A 16,908-nucleotide genomic window follows, 5' to 3' on the forward strand; every position below is an offset into this window, starting at 1 on the left:
CAATGTTGAGGTCCTTGGAGCAGCTGAGTTTAGAAGATCAACTAAATTGAGAAGGTTGTAAGAAGATTTTTATAAAATAAAAATGAACTTTTGGATAGTAGAATGAGATGGGACGTCGAAGTATTATAAGACAGAGCATTATTGATGTCGACAAATATTAAGGGAAATTATTGCTGTCTACATATTATTTGAAACCAAGAATGTTCAACATGATTTCTTATTTGAAACCAAGAATAAATACTTCATGATCTACTTAACATAACATACAACAAATAGAATAAAATGGTTTAGTCCATTTGAAATGAGAATAGGGGAAACTACTCGAGGAATAAATAGCATTCAAAGGTAGAAGCTCCAACAATAATTTTAGCAGTGACAGAATGCAAGAAAAAATAATCTAATAGCCAATAGGATCACTTAAAGCAGACTGGGTTTCTAAAATTTGTGGGTTCTGTTGAATGATGCTCTCTAAAACAGCTTTAGAGGAAGTCAATTGATGCTTAAGATCCTCTACTTGTTGAGTCAATATGTGATTTGAGTCCCACAGTTTTTGCAATGCATCTTGAGAAACTTGTAAACCAGGAAACAAAACACGCTTTTCGACAACATCCAACCATTCCTTAGCAAAACCACATTTGCGAACATCTTGTAATAACTCAATAAATTCAGAGTGGCTTGAACCTAACACATCCAAAACACTATGGGTTTGGAGGAATTTCAATAGCTCGGCTAGGCAGTTGTAGGCATAACCCTTGTATCTCTTACTAAGTGAAGTGTCCCTTAAAAGAACAGAAGGATGCTTTACAAGGAAATCAGTCAATAAAAACAAGTTCTCATAATCCAGATACTTCTTGGAGACTAGTTGCTCAAGCTCGCTTGTCACAAGCAAAGAAGAACTTAACTCCTCTACTTTTTGAGAAGGGTCGCCTGAAAGTATTAGAAAGAGTAATATAGCTTATTTGAGCACAACAAAGTCAGTTAAAAATAAAAAGAAGTAATAAAATTACCTTTAGAAGGCATAGAGGGAAACTGAGATGCAATAGAAGAGGGTTTGGCTTTTGAAACTATTATGTCATCTTCCTCAGGAAATTGTTGCTCAACAATTGAGTTTACTTTCACGGCAACATCATCATTTAAAGAAACTAAACAAATGTTGGGATAGGAAATAGTTCAAAATCAAAAAGGTGATGACTTCTGAAAGAAGAGTATAATAGAAAAAATATTCGAAGAGTCATCACCTTGATCATTGCTATCAGTCGTTGCAATGGAAATAGAATTCAAGGCTATTTGGCTATCACCATCTTCCTACACAAATTCAAATCAACAAATTATATTATCAAGATTTTGAGCCTTAATATTTACAGGATCTGTCACATTATATTTAATTTAACAATATATGTTGAAATAGTTTGATTACATTATAGAAAGATTTCGATAACCTTAAAACAAAAGAATCAGTGTTAAGTCTCAACAGTTATTGTACAACAAATTCTCATAAACTTTGGACACATGTGTTTTAAATTAGTATTGGTGAAAAAAAATATTATATGTAGTAGACTGAAAATATGTTTACATGAAAAATAGTTTAAAGCTTGATTCCTGGGAATCTAATTGGACGACTATTCTTAATGAAAAAGAAACATGATAACACTACTTGTAATCAAAAGAACGTGTTTGAAAACTCCGCAACATACCGTAAACTCACATGTGAAGACAATTTACACCAAGTAATAAATAGGCCAGATGACGAACTTACTAATTCTAAATGTGTTGATGATGATTTTGTCTTGGCATTAGTTGAACTAGTTCCTTCTTCAACACATATCTCGATACCCTGCTTAAAATTAAATTGATATTTAAGTCAGTAGTATAATTCAATTCCTGCACTAAAAATCTCAAAAGAATACAATGAAAATGTCTTTGGTTTAGCAGCAACAAATTGTATAGATAGCTCATTCTTTGTTTTTAAAATGGTGGACAAAGTTGCTGCCACTGTTTTCCAACTAAGTGTATACAAAAAGTATAAATAACATTCATTACTAACTAAGGTGTTAGACTAGTAAATAAATATATATTTGGAGAAGAATATCCAAGGGAATTTGACATTGTCGGAAAATATGCTGGTAATATTGTTACGGATGGTATCTCTAAATTAGGAACATTTTCAACAAATTCATGCTCCGCCTCTGGTGTTTGTTTCATTTTTATCTAAACAAAAAGAAAATGTCATGGTGGTGATTGTATTCAGGTGTGGTTAGCTCAAATAAAAATAATTGTATTGACCTGTGAAGAAGTCAACTCATGTTCTGATGTTGCTTCCACTTCATTTGCAGCTGCATACATTTTAGTACCAATATCGCGAGGTTTGGACTTTTCTTTTAATTCTCGAAATAGACGAGTCAGACTTACAACTGTTTCGAAATCTAAAGCAAAAATATTATTATAATCAAATATCATTTGATTGTAAGTCATGAGCATAATAATAATAATCAAAATGTCCACTTTTAGTTATAAATCATCACTTTTAGTTATTGAAGCTTCTATGAGTAAGTGAAAAGTTAACACCATAAGCTATAAAGTCCTTGAAATACTTCTACTTATGAAGATTCAGTTGTTTATATACCCTTCAACCTAATAGGTACATTTTAACATCTTGAGAGAAGTTTGTATAATTCTGTTTTAGTCCTTAGTAAAAAATTACAGGTGAAATATTTAGAAATGAATTTTACATAATCTAGTAGGATTGCTCCTTAGAGCATTTAAAATCACATATTTGAAAAACCAAACTGTGTGCATATCTGACAACTTCAGAAACAATTTATATCTAGTAGGCTATGAAGGGGTGGATTTAGTCCCACATTGTTTAGAGAAATGACCTATGTTGTGTATGTAAGTGGAGGCAATCCGCACCTTACAAGCCGATTTTGTAAGGATGAGTTAGACCAAACTCTAACATGGTATCAGAGTTTCGTTTAAGATTTGTTGGACCACCTACTATCAAACCACCCATCATTTAGTTCCACGCTCTAGACGTTCAATCCTGGGCGTGAGAGGGGGTGTTAAGAATCTCACATCGGACAATCTATAGCATGAACATAAGTCAATCCTGGGCGTGAGAGGGGGTGTTAAGAATCTCACATCGGACAATCTATAGCCGGAACATAAGTGGAGGCAATGCTCACCCTTCAAGCCGGTTAATGGACTTTTTGGTAGCTTGCATGTGTAAACACACACATTCATAAATTATGAAAAGCATTAGAAGGAATAAGCATAATTTTGTAAATATTAATGCATGACATGTAATTATTTTCAACATGTAATAATTTTAAAAAGCATTAGGTAAAGTGTGTACCAAACAGTATGAATGCATTGCAATCAAAAGTATCCTCAAGGTATTCGGGCATCGATGATGCCAAAGTGAAAGAGAGTTTTTGACAATCCAATACACAACGATATTCTACAGTTTCGAATTGAATTCCCTCTGTTTGGAAGAGGCTTGGTAGGTTCACAATTGCTACAAACTTCAAATTTGGAATCTTGACATTTTGAATTTCCCCCGTTTCACTTTTAAATATTTCCTGTAATTCATCTGCTTCTCTTATGATGAGACACTTAAGCTCAGGAAGCTCATTACATATGGAGACCGGAAACATACTTTTCAATTTGTTGCATTTTTCTACAACGAGCACTTCTAGCTTTGGGAAGCATGTCCTTAAGGATGAAGAATTTGACATTTTTTCATTCTCCAAATCATCTTCAATTATATGCTTTAACTCATCACATTCTATTATTATCATACCAACCAACTGTGGTAGACATCTTAAAATAGAATCAGAGAAAATGACTTGCAGCTTTTTACATCGCACTATTTCTATTGATTTTAAATTCAGGAGGGCAAAAGAATTTTTGGGACCCACAGAAAGACATGTCATCACATATAAATCTTCCAGCTTAATCTTTTGCAACACTGTATTTATTTGCTGTTCATTTACTTCAGTGACACAAAATATACTTTCTACTTTGGACTTAATTAACACTAGTCTTTCCAAAGCAAGCAAAGACTCCATGTTCCCACTCAACTCCTACAATAAGTGAATGGCAAATAAACTCAGTTATTTAGCCATAAATATGGCCTCCTAAGGTAAGGTGTGTGTAATAAGCAGCATTGCTTCCTCCAAAAAAATATATTTTTAATTATTAGATTAGATGTATTAATCAATGTGCTATTGTCTAATGAAAAGTTTGATTGAAGGATAATTTAGAAGAAAAAATATTAATGTAGTAACGAATTTATTTAGTAAGATTGAAATCATTGATTAATTTCACAAACAAAAATATAGAGAAATACAGATACCTGGATGATTGTATTGTTTGTAGATCTTGTTACTGAAGGGTGAGTTAAGAAATCACTAATAGATTTGACATTAGTTACTTGTGGACAATTATTGAGTTCAAGATATTTCAATTTTTGAAATGTTGTGTGGTATTGTTCGGGACACACGGCAACTAAACTTGACAGATTGATGAGTTGAAGACGTTCCAATGCCAAAAGATGAAGATGAGTTTCAGGGTGGTTTTGATGATCACCAGTGTAATGTCCAAATATGTATTCCAATTGGTTGCAATTCTCAATGTAAAGCTCTTTCAACTTTGGGAAGACATTGCCCAAATTATTTCCACCAGTAGTACTATCATGATCACAAGTATCTATTACTATGTGCCTCAATTCATCACAATCATCAATTATCAAAGTTTCCAACAACATTCTTGGAGCAATAGAAAGGATAAATACTGATTTTATCTTCCTCAACTGAGTCAACTCAATCTCTTTAACATTGCACAACACCATTGATTGTCTTGAAAGACAGTGAGCACGCTCCCATATGTTTATGTTAAGGCAATATGAATTTGTTTCCTGTAATGTAATCCAAATAAAAAAGAATTTGAACTAATACCATGGTGAGTGTATATAAAATTCAAGAAAATGCAAACATATAATTTTTTCTTTTTTCTTTTTAATTTTTAATGTTTTCTCTCATATAATACAAGTTCTAAAGATCGGCTAATATTATCAAATTTTTTCCAAATGATATTTACAATCAGAGACAGGAAGAAGTATTTAGTTTCTTTTTTATACGAAAATGTATCTAAAGTTTTATATAAAAAGAGGGACAGAAATAACATATGAGAAGTAGATGAGAGGGTTACCAGTAAGCTGCTCTGCGGTTGATTCTCATAAACCAATGGGATTTTAGTACTTGTGGTACTCTTCAATTTGTTCTCATATTTTTTACCACAACAATACATATAAGTCCATGAAAAGATGTTGCGTTTGATAGGGTCTGCCTGTGTTGATGGCTTGGATGCAGATCTAGAAATAGAAGATGACCTCTTAATGGATAAAGACATTGTATGATTACATTCTGGGAAAATGTCAATCAAATTGGGTACATCATTAAGCTCTATATTTTTGAGAGAACCAAGTTTGACATCTTGTCCAAATATGTATTTCAGCTTATCACAACTTTTCATTGTTATGGATTCTAGTGCCGGAAGATCATGAGCAGAGACAAATGGGAGTATTACTTCAAATTTTGGACACTTCTCAATTACAAGAACTTTCAATTTCAAAAACAATGGGTCGCGACTTGTTCTATCATTGTCAATTATTTCTCCTCTCGACCATTCTCCTTTTCTTTCATCTCTTAATATGTATTCAAGATGTCCACAGTCAATTATTTTCAATATCTCCAACAACACTAGGCTACAAGCAATTGATAGTTCAAATAAGGAGATCAACATCGGGCAACTCACCAGTAACACATTCTTTAGATTGCAAAGGTTAAGGTTGCACTTAAATAAGCTTTGAAAGTGTTTGCAATTCTCAATAGATAGGTCCTCTAAACTCTTAAGAGAGTCAAAGGAAAGAGGACCATTGCACAATTCTTCCAAATTTTCCATTTCATCCAGATACAGTTCAACCAACTTGGAGAAGACATGTGATACTTGAGAATAAGTATGCTTAGTGTCAATGAGGCACTGTAGTTGTGAAATCGACCTTAAACGAAGCTCAACTATATTATTCATACCATGATCCAAAGGAACAATCGCTGGCATGATATTTCTCCATCCCCCCTCGATTCTTATTAGTATAACAACCTCTGCTTCTTGCATACAGTACTTAAGTGTTGTTTTAGATAGGAAAAGCTCATCTCTGCTTACAAAAGACACATGCTTTGATGATACATACTTAAATGGATGGTAGTCAGTTACAAAAAACCTTTGCAATTTAGGGAAGGTTATTTCTTGACAACACCAATTAAAACTCCCTACAAAATACAACTCTTGAAGTGATGAGCACTTTTCAATCACTTCAAATGGATTATTCCTTCCAATTACACACCATTCCAATTTCAACAATCTAAATTTCTCGAGTTTTGTGATTCCACTAGGCAATTCTAAAATTATACATTGATCCAAATCAAGTGTCTCAAGACTTTGCAGATTTCCCAATATAGAAATGTCACGCAAATCACCACGTGTAAAGATAAGAGATCGAATATTCTTCAGCGATTGTATTGATTGAGGTAATGATAGAGCTATTAGACTACTAGTTCTATCACCAAGTAAATGAAAAACTCGAAGACTGGTATTATTTTCAAAAAATGAGTCGGGTACCTCGATTTTTGTATCCTGGGCGTCTTCATCCTTGGACATGATGCCAATTAGAATCTCAAGCTTGGAACCATCAAACTTACAGGAAAACACATCCTTTGGGTTGCCTTCACATGACAAATATTTAATATTTTTCTCCATTTCAACCATTGCCTTTTGATTTTTGTCATACACTCGTATTGTTTGGATCTCTTTGTTCCTTATCCATTGGGCTGCATCACGAACCAAGTCATGCATTTTTACTGTCCATTGACCGGCTTCCAACAATAAACAAGAATCTAAGAGTTTATTTTTGGATATAACTACCTGACTTCTAGCATCTTCGTAGATGCCATAATCTTCCCCAAAAAGACCTCCTCCGATGGCAAATCTGACTAACCTTTCAATAAGAAGATCTTCATCTTCTCGAAATACGGAACACAAAAGGAATAAACTCTTTGCCTTTTCATTCTTCATATTGTCATAGCTAAATTGCAAGCATTTATAAATTTTAGCAAGTTCATCATCAACACCATGCATGGACATAGGTTTTTGCAAGGATTTTAAGGCCACATCCCACTCATCCCGGCGTTGTTCGCCTTTCAAACTACTAGCCATAACAGAAATTGCAATAGGTAACCTTTTGCATTCATTTGCAATTTTAAGGCCCTTGTCAAGAAAAACTTGAGTTGAAGTTTCACTTAGACCTGCATACCTTTTGAACATGATCCATGCGTCTTCTTCAGATAAGAGATCTAGTTGGATTGTCTTAATGCATCCTAGTTTTTTGCACACCAACAGACTCCGCGTGGTTACAATAATCCTACAACCTTTGTGATTATCACTATATGGAATTCCAATTTCATTAAAATCTATATCGCCCCACACATCGTCCAATATTAGAAGAATCTTCTCACCATTGGTTAATCTACTCCATAGCTTTTTGGGCCTATCTGATTCATTACAATCATCAAATTTCAATCCCAAGGGCCCAGCAATATCATCTTGAATCTTTTTAATATCAGGAGAAAATGACACTGTGGTATCGATGATATGCGTAAATTGTTTTGATTGCTTAAGTTTCTTACCCACTTCCTTAATCAATGTAGTTTTTCCTGTGCCGCCCATCCCTTGCAACCCAATTATATAATTGTTGTCATCTTTGAGTTCATCCAAAAGCTCTATGTATTTGGATTCTCTGCTTTTAAAATGCATGTAGTGTTGGGATGAATAGCGTTCAACGTCTGGAAGAGGAGCAGGGAGTCCGATTGTAAGCTCCTTTCCAGTTTCCATTAATTCTTTAATATGCTCCTTCTTATTTGCCAGTACTTTTCCTCTTCTATATCTCCATATGCAATGAGGACAAAATTCAAAACAACATTTTTGTTTTGTTTTGGTGTCTTCTTGAATGAGCCTATCAACTTCTTCTACCCAAGAAAGAGCATTACCTTGAACATCTTCCCCTCTCCGGGTTGCCACTTCAATGCGTTGCTTGAAAGTTGTTCTTTCTATTTCCAACCTAGCTTTTTCTTCTTCAAAATCCTTAGCAATGCATGTGAAGCAACAGATATAACTCGATTCTGCAATTACGCCATTTATCAATTTCTCCACATATGACTTCGCCAAATCAGTCCAGAAGCTCGCCATCTATAAAATGTTCAATAGATCAAAGTTAGAGATATATGTATATGTGAGTATATTGTATTGTGTATTGGAAAATAAAATGGTTGATAATGAGTCTTGTTCTGTGAGCATGTCATTCATGTTCTTTTTGTGTAGGAAGATTTTCTTCATTCAGAGTCTGTTTATTTGAAAAATTGAACTTGATGTGCACATTTTTCATCAAAGAACTTTTTTAGGTTTGTTTGAACAAATATTTGAAAATTTTCAAACAGAGATTCTATCATATATTTAAGTTTAAGATCCTTTAAGAAGATTTCTATAGCCAATCTATCTTTGAAAATGATGAATAAGTTATAGAATTATAAACATAAGACTCTTAGTTGAAGAATTATAAACCCTTGTAAATACTTTTAAATGAATATTCAAAAACTTGGTTACCTTATTTCCTGCACTATCAGCGAATGGTCAACTCGAATAGCTAGTAAGAACAATCTTCCTGATCTTTTTCAAATCTGCAGTATCTAGTATTTGATGTTCTGCAGCAAAAGGATGCTCTTGTGCATTGTAATGATTAATTTATGATCCAAAAAGAGAGGAAGGGATCATATAAAGTAAAGTAGCTATCAGTTGCTCTCACTTTCACATTTGTAATCAATTAATTTTCAAATGTAAAGAAAACCAATGATCAATATTTGGTTTGAATAATTTTTTATTTTGGGTCTATGTGGTTTATACAATTAACAAGTTCAAAATTGGTTTGAATACAATTCATGTATCAGGTAAATTAGAAGGTTCACAGAATGCTATACAAGTTATGAATAATTGACCATATAGAAAAATGGAGTGAAAACCGAAAATGGAAATCATATACAAATTGAAAATCTGAAAAAGTAAGAAAAGAAAAACATTGATGAGATTGTTTTCTACCTCAATCAATGTTTTTGCTGTTAATATCAGCACATACTCGAGTCTTTTTGATAATCATTTCCTTTCTTGGAAGCAGCTAGCATCTAGAGAATTAGGAGTATTACATACGGCAATTCATGTTTTGCAGTAAACAAAAGCTATAAAGACAAAAACATTTATATATTAAATATATGTATTAGTGACCCTTTTTAAACTGTTAATGTATATATGATTATTTAAATTGAAGTAGGATATTGCAACTAATAACATAATGCTTTCATATTATTTACTTTCTATGAGACAAGCATATGATTGTTTGTTACCTTATTTCCGCAGCAAATGTTGAAGCAGTATGAACAATCTTTCTCCAATCTAAAGTAGCTGATATTCTATGTTGTTCAGCAAAAGAATCTTCCATTGCCTTGTAGTGATTAACTTATGTTCCATAAAAAAAGAAGAATGGTTGGAATAAAGTAAAGTAGCAGTAGTAGAAGCAACATACTTAGTATCAAGTAAAGTTTCAATGACTTCAATCAATGACAAGCTTTATAGCTAGCTAGAAATCCATGATTTGGGGTTTACAATTCTTACTAAGTAGCAGTAATCGGATCCAACTGTGTAAAGTTATGAAAAATGGAAAAATAAAGAAAAATCTAAATTGCAAAAATGTAAAAATAATGGTACATGCAACATTGATGGACATGTGGAATGAAGCAAGTTATCAATCCCAGATAGCGGAGCGGAGCGGGATAACCACTATTTGACTATTTTTTAGACTAATTATATGAATAATCTATAAAACATATATTGCAACTTAAAAAAAATAGAGGTAATGAAACACAGATGTATAATTAAACCAAATTTATTTATTTTAAGGGTATATTTGGGTTTTCGCGTTCCAAACAATTCAAACATGCTTGGGAAGCACCCCGCTAAACATTAAATAGCGACTGCTAAACATCAAATAGCAGAGGGTCACCGGTCCAGGCCGCTATCTTGGGATAGCGCTGCTATCTGCCGCTATCGATAAGTGTGGAATGAAGATATTAACATCTATATATTTATCATACTTGAGATGCTATTACCGTACTGCCTGATTTAGTGTTTTCTTTACTGTCCTTGGTGGGCCCTTGCTTAGACATTAGCTCCTCACCATCAGTTTTAAAATCATCTATGCAAGATACAATAGCGTTATGCTTTTTTTCCAGCTAAATAAATGGAAAGAAGGTTTGACAGCTGAACATAATAGGCAGTGTTATCTGGTACCATCTCAACTAGTTTCCCAGCTATAAACACGCTGAATTCAAAATTCCACTGAGATTTTGAACCAATTATAGCTTTTGTCGGCTCAAAAGGCGTACATCTCATAATCTCAAAAGGCTCTTGGAATCGATCAGCACGTGCCAAGAGATCAACCATACAAGCATAATGTTTGTCATTGGGACAAAATCCATACTTTCCATCAACCAACATACTAAATATCAATTGACCCTTATCCACCAAACCCGAATGACTGCACGCCGAAAGAACTGTAACCAATGTCACTTCATCTGCTCTAACTCCATTAAACTCCATCCTATTAAACCACAAATTAGCCTCCTCGCCACTCTTAGCCAAAGCTAGCCCTTTAATAACAACATTCCAAGTAAACACATTCTTTTCATTCATATAACTAAAAACTATCCACCCACCTTCCACTCTCCCACACTTGACATACATATCAATCAACTCCGTCCCAAAAATCACATACAATTCCCATCCATTCCTCCTTACCATGTCATGTATCCATATCCCCATTTGAACAGCACTAGGCATGTTGGTGATTTTAGTATCATCAACGTATTTTGGTAATAATGTGATTTACTGTAGGCCGATGTAATTATGCGTTAAGCTTGAAACGAGTTAGGGATAGTGCGGAGTGCACGCTCGTAGAGCCAAATGTGCAATTAAATACGAATAATAGAAACGGGGTTCCAAGGGGCGGAGCCCCTGGCGGGGTGCGGGGCAGCGCCCTGCCGGGGTCCAAGGGGCAGCGCCCCGAGCAATATTTTCGTTTGAATAGTTGCACCCTTTCCCAACGGACATAACCGTTTTACCGAACAGGTGTGTCCTTTCGGTTTCTATTGTTGATATCCTATATAAGGAGTCATTTGGCCTCGGTTTCGGATACGAAAAATATACTTCCTCTACATTCTGATATGTTCTCCATTGTCAGAAACAGATTGTTCTTCAAGAATTATCCCCGCAAAGATTTCGTGAACCTAGACAAGAATAGGGTCGAAATACTTTGTTCGAAAAGTGAACGAACACGATTCTTGAAGATATCCAGGATTATCATACCATTTTCTAACAAACAAACAAAGTATCATTTTCTAATAATCATGGCTGGAGGAGGAAGCACCGTGAAGGAGATGACTAAAAGTTTCGGAAAATTGGACAAGTTTCAAGGACAAGACTTCAGGCGTTGGCAGAAGAAGATGCATTTCATGTTGACAACGTTGAAGGTGGTGCACGTCCTATCTACTCCAATTCCAGAACTTGAGGAGGATGACACGGTTGAAAATCTGAGACGCCAATCAAAGTGGGAGAACAACGACTACATATGCAGATGGCACATTCTTAACGGTATGTCTGATCCCTTATTTGATATTTACCAAAACGTTGAATATGCAAAGGAATTGTGGGATTGTCTCGAAGCCAAGTACATGGCAGAGGATTCATCCAGTAAAAAGTTTCTGGTGACCGACTTCAACAATTACAAAATGGTTGAATCGAGGTCTGTCATGGAACAATTCAATGAACTCCTTCGAATCCTTGGACAGTTCACACTGCATGGATTGAAGATGGATGAAACAATATCTGTCTCAAGCATCATAGACAAGTTGCCTCCTTCATGGAAGGATTTCAAACACAATCTGAAACATGGAAAAGACGAACTGTCTTTGATCCAACTTGGAAGTCACTTGCGCATAGAGGAATCTCTACGAGCGCATGAGGATAACAAAGGAAAAGGCAAAGAAATTGTTGGACCCTCGGTTAATATGATCGAAGAGGGTGGTAAGAATGATAACAAAAAAAACAAAGGAAAGAAACGTGCTTTCAATAACAAAAAGGGCAATTTCGGTGCTAACAAGAAACCGAAACTAGAATGCTGGAAGTGTGGTAGAACAGGCCACTTCAAGAAGGATTGTCGCTTCGGCAAAAAGCACGACAACGCGAACGCAAGTGGTTCAGGAAAAGGGTCTAAGGACCAATCCGAAAACTAAGGTCAGAAATCAATTTGTGATTTGAATAGTTTGATTAAACATTCGGTTTCACTAACTTCTGAGGCATTTTATGTGCAGGATGATGTTATCGCGTGGTGGATTGATTCTGGAGCCACAACACATGTTTGCAAGGATCGTTTCTGGTTCAAGACATTTGTTCCAGTGGAAGATGGTTTTTTTCTATACATGGGAGATGATCACTTCGCTCCCGTTGAAGGAAAAGGAAACGTGGTGCTAGAATTCAGTTCTGGAAAGACTATTACTTTGTTTAATGTATTGTATGTTCCTAAGTTACGTAAGAATTTAATTTCTGGTCCTGTATTGAATAAGCTTGGATACAAGCAAGTGTGTGAATCCGATAAATATATTTTATCGAAGTCTGGTGTGTTTGTAGGATTTGGTTATTATAATAATGGAATGTTTATGATGAATTTGAATGGAGTTTCTAAAGATTCTGGTTCTATGTTTATGTCTTCTTCGAATATTATCAATTTTTCGTTATGGCATGCTCGTTTAGGACACGTACATTATAAAAGAATGCATGAAATGTCTAAAAACGATTTAATTCCTGTTTTTGATGAAAATAACGAAAAGTGTAAAACTTGCATGTTAACAAAGATCACTAGACAACCTTTTAAAAGTATAACAAGGAAATCTATCATTCTTGAGTTAATACATAGTGATTTATGTGATTTGCATGCTACTCCATCATTAGGGAATAAAAAGTATTTTGTCACTTTCATTGATGATGCTTCTAGATTCTGCTATGTTTATTTGTTACACGCTAAGGATGAAGCCTTAGATAAATTCAAAATTTATAAAACTGAAGTTGAAGTGCAACGCAATATGTTGATTAAAACATTGCGTACTGATAGAGGTGGTGAATATTATGATCCTGTATTTTTCCAATCCGTAGGAATCATTCATGAGACTACGGCACCTTATACACCTTAACAAAATGGTGTGGCTGAAAGGAAAAATAGAGTTCTTAAAGAAATGGTAAATGCCATGTTATCTTACTCTGGTTTGAGTGAATGGTTTTGGGGAGAAGCTATGTTAACGGCTTGTTATTTGTTAAATAGGGTTCCTAATAAAAGGAACAAGACTACCCCATATGAACTTTGGTATAATAAAAGACCCAACTTAACATTTCTACGTGTTTGGGGTCGTAGGGCTGTGGTTAGACTCCCGGACCCAAAAAGGAAAACTTTAGGCGAAAAGGGTGTAGGTTGCATCTTTGTTGGATATGCTGAACACTCCAAGGCTTATAGGTTTTATGTTATAGAACCTAATGACTCAATTTCTATTAACACAATTATAGAATCAAGAGATGCCATATTTGATGAGAATTGTTTCTCTTTTATACCTAGACCAAAGATATCTATACCTAATTCAGAGGAATCTCTAAGGGATGATCATTCAAATGATGTACCAAGTGAGACACTTGAACCCCGTAGAAGCAAAAGAGCTAGAAAATCTAGATCTTATGGATCTGATTTTCAACTATATTTAGTTGAGGGATCAAAGGATCAGATTGAGACTCAATACTATTATTGCTATAGTATAGAGGAGGATCCAAGAACGTATGATGAAGCTGTGAAATCTCCAGATTCTGTCTTTTGGAAAGAAGAAATTGATGAAGAGATTGGTTCTATCATGGAAAATAATACTTGGGTATTATCTGATTTACCACGAGGCTGCAAACCATTGGGTTGCAAATGGATCTTCAAAAGGAAGATGAAAGTCGATGGTACAATTGACAAGTTTAAAGCTAGATTAGTTATCCAAGGCTTCAAACAAAAATAAGGGATTGATTATTTCGATACCTATGCTCCAGTTGCCCGTATCACTACTATTAGATTGTTGATTGCCTTGACGGCTATTCATAATCTAGTGATTCATCAAATGGATGTCAAAATAGCATTTCTGAATGGTGATTTGGAAGAAGAAGTGTATATGAAGCAACCTGAAGGATTTGTAATGCCTGGTAATAAGCACAAAGTGTGTAAGCTAGTTAAGTCGTTGTATGGGCCGAAACAAGCTCCGAAGCAGTGGCATCAAAAGTTTGATGAGGTTGTTTTGTCTAATGGTTTCATTCTAAACCAAGCTGACAAATGTGTTTATAGTAAATTTGATACATCCGATAAAGGAGTTTTCATTTGTCTATATGTTGATGACATGTTGATCTTTGGCACCGATCAAAATCAAGTTGATAAAACAAAGAATTTCTTGTCATCAAAGTTCTCCATGAAGGATATGGGAGAAGCAGATGTTATTCTTGGTATTAAGATTAAACGGGAGAACAAGAGGATTGTAATTACGCAATATCATTACATTGAGAAAATACTCAAGAAGTTCAATTATGTAAATTGTTCTCCAGTAAGTACTCCCATGGATCCGGGAGAAAAGCTTATGCCAAATACAGGTAAACCTGTGGATCAACTCGAATACTCAAGTGCTATAGGCTCTTTGATGTATGCTATGATTAGCACTAGACCGGATATTGCTTATGCGGTTGGAAAGTTGAGCAGATTTACTAGTAATCCTAGTAGACATCATTGGCATGCGATAACTAGGGTATTCAAGTACTTGAAGGGTACTATGAATTATGGATTGTCATATATGGGATTTCCTTCGGTGTTAGAGGGTTATTCGGATGCTAGTTGGATAAATAATGTTGAAGACTCATCCTCTACAAGTGGATGGTGTAGCGGGGAAAATCTGATATCGAAGCCATGAGATTGACTTGAATCAATATTCCGTTTGAAATCGCCACCGCGCTTTATTTTTTCAAAGGAAAAGGGAAAAGAACGTAAAACCCAAAGTTTTGTTTTTAAAACAAGAAAGAGAAATCAGGTTCGGGTGTTGATTATATGAGGGGAAGGTTTTAAGCACCCCTCATATCCGTGGTACTCCACGGGAACCTTTTTGAAAATCTGTGTGTGTGTGTGTAAAAAAAAATGGTTTATTTTCTTTTTTTTAAATAAGCTCGGCAAAGCGTTAAGCTTTGGGCCTACATACCTCCTCGGTGCAATGGAGAAGTCAGAGCTAATGTAGTTCCGCTTTTGGGGAAAACGGTTTTAAAACGAATAAACACTTTATCGTCGTTGGAGAGAAATACTCAGCCATTGATCTTGAGCATGAGAACAAACGAATTCTTTGCATCGCAAATGAAAGAAGGGCTCCAACTCAGATAAAATCAACGAGTATGCCACTAGCTCTCTCACGCGGAAAAGATCTTGTTATATCAATCAATTTCAAAATCGTGGGGTATAACCACTCGTTTCGACAATTAACAGTGTCTAAACTTTTGAAGAAAAGCCACTAAGGGCAAAAGATATTTTTAAGAAGAGGTTTTGAAAAGATTTGCAAACATAAGAATGTTTTGGAAAAAGGGAGAAGATTTTGAAAATTTAAGAAGTGGGAGGAGATGAAGAGGCTAGCCTAGTGCATAAAATAAAAGCTAAGGAAAGAAACGGTCTAACCAAATAAGAAGCCAACACTTGACATTAAGAGTCAAGGTAGTTTTCCCATCCTTTGGATTTATCAATACCAACACATTAACACTTGGGGATCCAGATGAACTTATTGTCTTAGCACCACTTTGCATTAAACACATTAAGATTCTGACGAAAATCGGGCAGAGTAACGGCTGTTTTCGGGTAAAATCCTTATCTCAATGCCTTGGAATTAACCATCAAGGGCTTTCAAGGAAGTACCTGCACACATAAACATGCAACAGAACAATGCCAGACAGACAGAACAATCACAGAGTAATAATAGAATGGGTCCAGAGGTACTAGGTCCATAAGTCCGAATCTCCAAAATGCTCAGGATAGTAACCAATAGTCCAAAAGAGAGCCTTATGTGTTTTTTAGATTTTGGTTGTTTATTAGTGTTTTAGCATAAAAGTAAAGTATGGTCCAAGTGGACAAAAAGAAAATGGCGGAAGCATAAACATATGTCCAAATGGACAAAAGGAAAATTGCGGAATGTAAATATGATGACATGATAAAATAAAGCGATAAAGCGAGAAAGATAAAGAGCGGTATAGTAAAGGTGCGGAAATTAAAGTTAGTTGTTAAATGTTAAAGATAACCATCTTGAAACTTGTCAAGTATGTTATCAAAGTTAGTAATTAAGATCGATGGTGAGTGAAGGATGTCTCGGATCTAAATTCAATGGGGTTTATCAGAAGCTTGATAAAATCATAGCGACTACACGATAAAAACCTCCACAAGTCTTAAATCAACCGCATACAATTCTCTTCCATATTGGATCTTTTTATTCGGGACACGAAATATTGCGCTATGTTAAGCAGATCGCCAAGTGATTTATGTAGAAATCACCCTACAACGAGGCCGGTCAAAACTTTATGTGCTAATGCATGCGAGAAGAACGATATATAGATCGCCTTCCGAAAGCAATACCGCACGAAAAGAAAAATGGTGAGTGATTT

The 16,908-nt window shown here is 35.1% G+C and overlaps 3 protein-coding genes across 3 annotated transcripts; 1 reads left to right on the top strand and 2 right to left on the bottom strand.

The window, feature by feature from the left end:
• Window positions 1-269: 269 nt before the first annotated feature.
• Window positions 270-9,288, bottom strand: LOC131662183 (uncharacterized). Its single transcript, XM_058931893.1, has 9 exons — window positions 8,716-9,288; window positions 5,209-8,301; window positions 4,355-4,915; window positions 3,353-4,082; window positions 2,284-2,423; window positions 1,757-1,834; window positions 1,239-1,305; window positions 1,008-1,142; window positions 270-927 (listed from the first exon to the last, which is right to left on the bottom strand). Exons 2-9 carry the CDS (start codon window positions 8,299-8,301, stop codon window positions 398-400), a joined length of 5,334 nt encoding a protein of 1,777 aa, XP_058787876.1. The 5' UTR covers window positions 8,716-9,288; the 3' UTR covers window positions 270-397.
• Window positions 9,289-10,374: 1,086 nt separating this feature from the next.
• LOC131658593 (pentatricopeptide repeat-containing protein At5g04780, mitochondrial-like) lies at window positions 10,375-10,998 on the bottom strand. The gene has a single exon (XM_058927870.1). The coding sequence runs from the start codon at window positions 10,996-10,998 to the stop codon at window positions 10,375-10,377; it is 624 nt and encodes a 207-aa protein (XP_058783853.1).
• A 662-nt stretch (window positions 10,999-11,660) lies between these two features.
• Window positions 11,661-13,403, top strand: LOC131658594 (uncharacterized). The gene is made up of 3 exons (XM_058927871.1): window positions 11,661-12,206; window positions 12,528-12,794; window positions 13,068-13,403. Exons 1-3 carry the CDS (start codon window positions 11,661-11,663, stop codon window positions 13,401-13,403), a joined length of 1,149 nt encoding a protein of 382 aa, XP_058783854.1.
• The last annotated feature ends 3,505 nt before the right edge of the window (window positions 13,404-16,908 follow it).

Source organism: Vicia villosa, linkage group LG3 (genome assembly GCF_029867415.1).
Source record: "Vicia villosa cultivar HV-30 ecotype Madison, WI linkage group LG3, Vvil1.0, whole genome shotgun sequence".
Classification (NCBI taxonomy): domain Eukaryota; kingdom Viridiplantae; phylum Streptophyta; class Magnoliopsida; order Fabales; family Fabaceae; genus Vicia; species Vicia villosa.

Bases quoted from the DNA above. Each gene is read 5' to 3' on its own strand.
- LOC131662183 (XM_058931893.1), bottom strand. From the start codon at position 8,301: ATGGCGAGCTTCTGGACTGATTTGGCGAAGTCATATGTGGAGAAATTG. The intron at 1,143-1,238 runs GTGATGACTCTT...ACATTTGTTTAG, and splicing joins GACTGATAGCAATGATCAAG to TTTCTTTAAATGATGATGTT. The intron at 928-1,007 runs GTAATTTTATTA...TAATACTTTCAG, and splicing joins TCCCTCTATGCCTTCTAAAG to GCGACCCTTCTCAAAAAGTA.
- LOC131658593 (XM_058927870.1), bottom strand. From the start codon at position 10,998: ATGCCTAGTGCTGTTCAAATGGGGATATGGATACATGACATGGTAAGG.
- LOC131658594 (XM_058927871.1), top strand. From the start codon at position 11,661: ATGCATTTCATGTTGACAACGTTGAAGGTGGTGCACGTCCTATCTACT. The intron at 12,207-12,527 runs GTTGGACCCTCG...TTTTATGTGCAG, and splicing joins AAGGAAAAGGCAAAGAAATT to GATGATGTTATCGCGTGGTG. The intron at 12,795-13,067 runs GTGTGTGAATCC...ATGTTAACAAAG, and splicing joins ATAAGCTTGGATACAAGCAA to ATCACTAGACAACCTTTTAA.